Source organism: Calidris pugnax, unplaced genomic scaffold (assembly GCF_001431845.1).
Source record: "Calidris pugnax isolate Ruff unplaced genomic scaffold, ASM143184v1 scaffold68, whole genome shotgun sequence".
NCBI lineage: Eukaryota > Metazoa > Chordata > Aves > Charadriiformes > Scolopacidae > Calidris > Calidris pugnax.
This window is the reverse complement of record NW_015090921.1, coordinates 2193251-2201566: the sequence shown is the minus strand read 5'-3', so window position 1 is coordinate 2201566 and position 8316 is coordinate 2193251. Positions and strand designations below refer to the sequence as shown.

At 46.2% G+C, this 8316-nt stretch overlaps 1 protein-coding gene across 1 annotated transcript; it reads right to left on the bottom strand.

The window, feature by feature from the left end:
- Positions 1-5531: 5531 nt before the first annotated feature.
- On the bottom strand, positions 5532-8292 carry LOC106892771 (protein kinase C and casein kinase substrate in neurons protein 3-like). The gene is made up of 3 exons (XM_014950223.1): positions 8231-8292; positions 7590-7750; positions 5532-5851 (listed from the first exon to the last, which is right to left on the bottom strand). The coding sequence occupies exons 1-3, from the start codon at positions 8233-8235 to the stop codon at positions 5736-5738; spliced, it is 282 nt and encodes a 93-aa protein (XP_014805709.1). The 5' UTR covers positions 8236-8292; the 3' UTR covers positions 5532-5735.
- Positions 8293-8316: the final 24 nt, after the last annotated feature.

Genomic DNA, 8316 nt, shown 5'->3' with positions numbered 1-8316 from the left:
TTTGAGGGCACTCGAATTGTGGATGTAGCATACCCTTAGGAACTGTGTGGCACCTGGCGGGGGTGAGAGAAAGGGCTTGTGTGGTCACAGCTGGGGGCAGTGATTGTTTTGGTGTCAACCTCCTGCTGAAAGCTAAGAGGTTCCACTCAAATATGAGGAGAAACTTCTTCACAGTGAGGGTGACAGAGCCCTGGAACAGGCTGCCCAGGGAGGGTGTGGAGTCCCCTTCCTTGGAGATTTTCAAGACCCGCCTGGATGCTCCTGAGTAACATGCTCTGACAAGCTCTAGGCAATCCTGCTTCAGCAGGGGAGTTGGACTAGATGATCTCTATGGTCCCTTCCAACTCTAAAATTCAGTGAAATTCAGTGAAGTGATGTATAACTTCAAGTCATGCTCATCACACCATATGGAGACAAGGTGGAGAGACTGGGCAGTGAGCAGACCCTCACCCTCCTTTGAGGGCACTCGAATTGTGGATGTAGCATACCCTTAGGAACTGTGTGGCACCTGGGGGGGGTGAGAGAAAGGGTTTGTGTGGTCACAGCTGGGGGCAGTGACTGTTTTGGTGTCAGCCTCCTGCTGAAAGCAGGAACAATAGACTCAGGAAGGAAAGAGGTAGTGAAGTCAAAGCAGGGGGGATTGCAGAACCTGGAAGAAGACTTCCAGCTGGTAGGATAGAAAGGAAACATAGGGAGGAAGGGACCACAGGATCTGTAAATAGCCAGACCCACTGAAAGCGCTGAGACTGAAGGGGGGAGATTATGGGCCCCCACACTAAGGGGGAAGAAGTGCTGACCACCACTGCACTGCTTATGGAGAAAGGAAGCCTTAAGCTGAGAAACAAACCAGGAACCTCTGCAAGCAGGGTTATGGTATCATGAAAAACAGGAGGGGACAGTGAGTAAAATGGATGTGCTGAAAGCAGCTGAGGTGATTTGACCTGAAATATGGGTTTGGAAAAATTCACTGGAGCCATGTTGCTTAGTCAAGATGTTCCAATAGAAAAAACCAGCCTATTTCTTCCAGTTCTTCCCTACCCTGTTGTGGCCCCCTCCCATCTTCTCCAGAAACATCTTCTCATACTCATTCTCTTTGATCTTCTAAGAACCCAGGTAGCTTGGTAAACAGTTTCACTCCCATCCAGCCCCTGAATTTTCCGGGTCCTTCTAGCCTGTACCTGGGCAGTCATGCAACACTTGGTTGCAAGTCTCTTTCTGTTTCTTTTTCTTTGTGTGTGTAAGGTCTCTTTGAAGACACTTTGCCGCTTGTTTTGCACAGTGTTCCCTGCCAGTCAGTAGCGAGTATCCTCTGCAAGCAGGGTTATGGTATCTTGAAAAACAGGAGGGGACAGTGAGTAAAATGGATGTGCTGAAAGCAGCGGAGGTGATTTGACCTGAAATATGGTTTTGGAAAAATTCACTGGAGCCATGTTGCTTAGTCAAGATGTTCCAATAGAAAAAACCAGCCTATTTCTTCCAGTTACAGGGCGTACCCCATTGTGGCCCTCTCCCATTTTCTCCAGAAACATCTTCTCATGCTCATTCTGTTTGATCTTCTAAGAACCCAGGTAGCTTGGTAAACTACCAAGTTTCTACCAAACAGTTTCAGTCCCATCCAGCCCCTGAATTTTCCGGGTCCTTCTAGCCTGTACCTGGGCAGTCATGCAAGTTGCAAGTCTCTTTCTGTTTCTTTTTCTTTGTGTGTGTAAGGTCTCTCTGAAGACACTTTGCCGCTTGTTTTGCACTGTGTTCCCTGCCAGTCTGTAGCGAGTATGTTCCAACCACATCTCCACGGGCCAAGGTGGAGTTTGTGGCAGTGGCTTCCTCTCAGGTTCAGCCCCATGACCAGTCTGCAGTCAGTCTCTGTGCAGTTACCCTAGAAACAATCACCTACCGGCCTGAGCAGGCTGTTTGAGCCCATTTTAACTCCAGCACCAGCTTTCTTCACAAGCAGAGGGGAATTTTGCAGCCTGCTGCTGCTGGCAGCTCTAGAAACGCAACTGGGAGAACCCACCTGAGATAGCAGAGCTCCACACGGCTGTGGCCTTGGGCAAAGGGAGCACAGGGACAGTCTGTGACAGCTCCAAGGGGGGGTCTTTGTGCAGGATTGCTACATGCTTCTACCTGCCTCAGCACTCCATGCCAAGCAAAACAGCCACAACAAGGACACAGGGGATGGGGAAGTGGGATGGAAAGAAAACCGAAGCACCAACAGCCCCAAGCTCCACACAGGGCTGTGGGAGTGCCACCAAGAGTTAGAAACTAACCACAACTCTCAGCTGCCATCGGAGCACAGCTGTCCTGTGGGCTCTGCGACCCAGATTTTGCCTACAGGGCATAAACATCATTAATGGATTGAGCAAAGCAAGCCCAGCTGCTGCTTTGGGGAAATGGGTGTGATCCGTCATAGAGAATCTTTAACTTCCTCTTCCTAGAAAATTCATGATCAACAGGAAATCCAAGCTTTGGGTGATACTTGAGAAATTCTTTTTGAGGAAGACGTCAGAACCAAATTAATGATCTGCCAACCACAGGTGTACGAGCTTTCCGCAAGGAGTGGCTTTATTAAAAAAAATAAAATATGACTAGATAATGGTTTCACTGTGTTGCCCATCAGGCACAGAGATGTATTCATATTCTGTTCTTACAGAAGCCATGGGGGAAGAATAGGCTTTGCCAGCTTTCTGGAATTCAGGCACAGCAATTAGTTTGTGTGTGTGTGTGTCTCTGTTCACGCACAAAACTTCTGGCATGGCACGATGACAAGTTTTAACTAGAGCCTTTGTGGTTAATAGCTAATTTGCTTCTATGGAAAATTAAGTCTCCAGGCAGAGCTGTTAGTTTAATATAAGATCATTAGATGTGTTTGGTGTTGGTTTTTCTTCCCCTCCGACTGGTTCTTTACTACACAGGCTCTCTTTTACTAATTCACTTGGTTTTGAGTACCCAGGACTAAATGCCATGCCAAAATTTATGAGGTACAGTCCAGCCAAGCAATTCTTCATTCTCAATGTGTTGTCTCCTGTCCATTACTTCAGCTCTTGGCAGGAGTTTCTGATGTGCAAACATTCCTTTAGGGGACTCAATCACATAAGCTGCAGTATGTCACTGTTTTCTGGAAACCTTCAAGCAGCCCATTATGATCAGGTGGTCATGTTTTCCTAGAACAAACAAGTCTGTTCAGACTTTGTCCTGTGGAATTTCAGGTTGTTTGTACTGCAATCAGAGGTCCTGTCCGCTGGACATTTCTGTCCTCAGAGCAGGTTCTGGCCGCACCTAATTCCATCCCTAATTACAGACTGACTAGAACTCGGAAGAGGAATGAAGTCAAGCCTCCAGTTATCCTTTGTAACTCCTTTCTAGAATTTTTTTGACCTTACATGAAAGGCTAGTGTTAGTGTTTGAAAATAAATACCCAGGCTAATGTGGTACATTTTAGTATTCACTACAGCACATCTCGGGTCATTTTATCCCTGTTTTTGTCTCTGTTATCGCACAAGCCTGGCAGGCACGCTCTCTGCACATTCATGGGTGTCAGGACAAAACAGCAACAAATCATGCAGTTGTGGGTCAGCGAGTGGAACACTTGCAATTACTGTACAACACTGATGATACTTTACCTGGGATATAGCACTGAAAGCAGAGGCTAGATCTCTAAATAAATCCGAGTGCTTGTACACTAACACCTCTAATTACATGCCATAAGCTTAGAGGTTTCGTCAAATATTGGACTTTGAATAATAGGTAAACACATAGCTAAATCCAGGCATTTTTAATGGCTGTTGCTTGGATCTTTAATTGCTTTTTGGGAATACTTTCTCTTTTCACGAGAAATGATATTACTGATTCAGAACAAAATGCTTGAGCCTTGTTCTTTTGGTTTGGACCCTTCTCCCCCTCATTCATGAAGTACAGTCCTAGGGATACTTTGAGCAAGACCTTTCAACAGCCGATACATTTCTGCGGTCTCACAAAAGCACTACATAGCATTAGTCTCAAATCTCTTTGTCCATGGCAGGCTCCATTTCAGTGTGGTACGTTTACACCCAGTGTGCTGTAAAAGGTTAATTTCTGCTCCGTCTGGCAGGCAACAAGCTGTTTGTGATACTTTAATCTCTCACAAATTAACAGGGTTTGAATCTATCCATTCCCACCTCCTTTTCAGTCTACGCTTGTTAAACATCCATTTTGGCTCACTAGCTGCTGTTAACATTCTGTGGTCATTTCATCCCAAATGCTCACCTACCCCAGTGAGACTTCCTTATCTGTATCCCCAATTTTTCCAAACCACTCTGAAGCGGTTCGCCCCGGTGTGGTTGGTGGAGACTGGACTAAGTTTTGCAAGTCTGACTTAACCAACTTCCTCACGTGCACTAACCCAGAATAAGAATTTCACTACAAAAGGCCACTACAAACTCACAATGCATCTCAACAGAGGTAGTAAGTAAACCACTTTGAAACTATTGTTTGTTTTTCCAAAAGTAGTAGCTTTTCCTTTTTTTGTCCCCTCAAGCTCTTAGACTTATGCTATACAGAACATGTCCATCAGTCCTCATATTTGAATATGCAGAGCACTAGGATCAGAACCCCACTTTGCCTCAGCAGTCTCAAAGGCTTTCAAGGGCAGAAAGAGAGGCCAGATAAAGAGGTTTGATAGGTCCTCCCTGCTGAATGGCACTTTACAACTGGGCTTAAATACACCTACAGCAATTTAGGACCAGAAGAGTTATCCCTCTATAGCTGATGTTGTGCCAGCCAGGAGGTAGTTTCCATACTCTGCTATCCTTCATCACACTGTGACACTTCTCGCATGTGTAAGTCAAGAATATGTAGGAGAAGGAAAAAAGAGGGTCTCTGCTGTGCAGTGAGTGTTCATAAAGAAGAGAGGTATAGCCAAAATAATCTAAAGGCATTAGAAACCCCAACACATACTAGTGCACTTAGAGGTTCTAAGCAGAACAGACTGGAATGTGGCTGCCTTGTTATTAATACCAGCCTTCAGTGTGCATCAAGGCTCCTTTGGCCAACTCCAAGGTGCTGCCAGACAGTTCTGTTCCCAAGTGGTTAGCCTGAACAGCCACACCATGTCAGATAGCTTTCTCTTAGGAGAAAGAGGATTCTGTATTCTTATTCATTCCTGGTGTTACCCTAATAAATCTAAGGGTAGGGGGAGGGGACACCCAGGTTGTTGAAGCTGTATCGCTCATACCAGCTGCACCAACAAGCCTGCAGGTGAAGGACACTGAAGACTTCTGAAAGTTGTGGGAGGAAAAAATAGATTTCTGCCAGTCAGCTGGATTGAGCCAAGAAGGGGAAGCAAGACTAGAAGTTCCCTATTACCCTGCACATCCAAAGTTCCTTGAACAGGAAGCTTGGGGGCAGAGCAGACCCCACCACCCTATGGATGCACGTGCACTGAAGCCAAGGAAGTCTGTTTTCTCTGTTTTGGAGATTTGCAAGTGTCACTTATCTCCCTTCACTGAGTGCCAGTCTGTTCCCTCCTGCACTCCTGTAGTGCTCACAGTCAGAGAAAGCTTTACTCATCTTTGTTTATTTATTAGAAAATCCCTACAGGTCTAGGCATTTAAAGTGAAGCATTAGTTACATGGAATACGTGCCCTGAAAGTCCAGAAGTTGCTGGATATACTGCAAAGGTGAATTGGGGCCAGCAGTGGCCCAGTGACCTCTGCAGGAGATGCTGGTATGGCTGTGAGACACTAGCACGGCAGTAGAAATCATGATCCAACCTTCTCCACATAGTTAGCAGGATAAAGTCCAACTTGGCCAGTGAGAAGTCGGCCCTTGCACCAGCCCTGCTCATCTTCCTCACTGATCTTCATTAGTTCTTCACCTAAAAGCACAAACAGTCGTTAGGAACCAACCTATGGAAGTGCAGTGTGGCATTTTCCCTGCCTCAGGAGAGGCACCACGCTTTTCTCCACTTATCACACCCTGTATCATAGCACAGAGTTTATCCAAAGCCAGAGTTACTGACCTCTTCAGAGCCTATGCTCAGCCCCATTCCCTAGGCCAAGGAACTTAAAAAACAGACCTTCACTTCTGCTCTTCAACATTAGAAATCTTTTTGTGCCCTATATTTCTTCCTGCTTTCCTGCCCCCAGAAGAACATACTTACAAGCCAGAGAGATCAGAATGATCTCAAAGATTTATTTCTTAGTGGCTCCCAAGTAGCAGATGGGAAGAAAATATAAGAGGCTGCTGAGCTCCAGCTGTTAGGACCCAAAATAACTATTCCATGATGGAGTGTCTGGTTTGACCAGCAAGGCATGGATTCATTTCTCAGACTATGACTGGGAAAGGCTTTTAAACTTCCCATATCTACTTTGGGAAAGGGCAGAGAAGTCCCTTTCTCCACTAGTAGAAGGTCACACTTCTGCCAGAGGGAGGTCTGATGGCATCAAGAGACACATCCCACGCTGGCAGAGGCATTCATTTCTCAGACTATGACTGGGAAAGGCTTTTAAACTTCCCATATCTACTTTGGGAAAGGGCAGAGAAGTCCCTTTCTCCACTAGTAGAAGGTCACACTTCTGCCAGAGGGAGGTCTGATGGCATCAAGAGACACATCCCACGCTGGCAGAGGCTGAGAAATAAAGTCATCTGCTGTTAAGCTTCAGCCCCACTAGTGCACACTGCTCAGAGCAGATTCACAAGGGGGATGACTGAAGCTAACCTGTCATGCCTTATCACATCTGCTGGGTGGAAAGAGAGAGCCAAGAGTCAAGTTCTAGAGCACCCACGTTGTAAGATATTTTAAAGCAACAAGTTAGTGTTAGGAAATTTACTAGTAGGGTAACACTGCAGCACAGATATTGGCCACAGGCACAAGCCCCTGCTACTGAAGGACTTCAGTGCCTTTTTAGAACTGGTGTGTTTTTGAGAGGTATAACACAGAGATACCACGTAACACTCAAAACAAGCAAGATTAGAGACACTCTCAAGATCTGGATGTCCTCTTCAAGTCGGAGAAGACTGCACATGCAAACTAAATTTAACTGAAGGAAGGAAAGGGGAAGGGTCTGTTTGCTCCAGCATTCACTCTCACTCAATCCTCTGCTGTGAGCCAGGATCTCCACTCAAGATACCCATTTTGAGCCACAGCTTGCATTACTGGTTTTTGCCAGCTGAACTCTGACTTCAGTACTGCACGTCAGTCAGCTGAGCTGTCTCCCAAAACAATTATATTCTTCTTACTTCAAAGGACAATCCAGACCACCTATATAATTTTTAAATCAATGGCACAAGGGAGAAGCATTTAATAAAGTCTCGAGATACAATGGAGAATAAATGCTTCAAGAGGAGGCAGGAAGGATCTGTCTCACCACTTGGGGTCTGCTCTCCCTACCCTGTGACCAAGGCCAAGGCAATCTCTTTTTACGTGGCCTCACTGTCTGTCTAGAACAGGGTGGACTTCCCAGTGTCTCATCCACCTCAGAGGAGCTGACAATGGGTCAGGCCGGTGGATGAAGAGTAAGTTATCAGTTTTCTAAGGGACATCCAGTTCTTTAGAGAGTGTTTCAATCATTCAAGTCAAGCGACAGGTTAGTAAGACATTAGTGCTTCTGTACCTGCTTTAAAGCTCAGCTCATCAGCCTCCTGTCCTGTGTAATCATACAGTGCTCGTACCCGTACACCTGGTACCTTTATGTCCTCCTCGTGCCCATTGGCATCCAGGCACTTCTTGGGAGTGTCCTCATCTGACCACTCCGAAATGTCTTCTTTCCCTCCGCTTTGTATGTGGAAGGAGAAAGGGGACAGGATGGTTGTTAGTAGACTCATTTCTCACCCAACTCTTCCCGAATCGTGCACCACCCCGGCTCCCCCTGAGACTTCTGTGCTATAGAACAAGGTGCAAGAGAGAGGGTGAACAGGGAGGAGAGAACCCAGGAGATACCAGGATTGGTTGAAAGCATCCCAACATCAGAGCTTTGAGGGCCACAAGGGTAACTCAAAGTATTTTCACGCATGCACACTCATGACCTCATTCTTCTCTAGCAGAACCCTCTCACGCAAGAAAGGCCAGTCCTAACTGGAGAGCCCAACTGAGTTACTCCAGCCAAGAATAAGACAGGAAAAGCCATGTGTCCCATTCCAAAGAGATGTCTGGAATGCTGTTTTCCAAGTCAGGAACTTGGAAATAAGGGAAGAGCAGCAGAGAACAGGCACCTGGAACCCAAAAACCCCAGAAGATGCTACATTCCATACTAACTTCATACGGGCGGGTGCCCTCAGGCTGTCATAGAAGAGGCTGTTCTGCTCCTCTTCATAGGAAAACCTGTAGATTGGCAAACAGGG

What these genes read in the sequence shown, in the direction of transcription:
- LOC106892771 (XM_014950223.1), bottom strand. An exon ending in TGAGCTGAGCTTTAAAGCAG is followed by an intron (nt 5,852 to 7,589) that starts GTACAGAAGCAC and finishes TTGTGCTTTTAG; the next exon opens with GTGAAGAACTAATGAAGATC.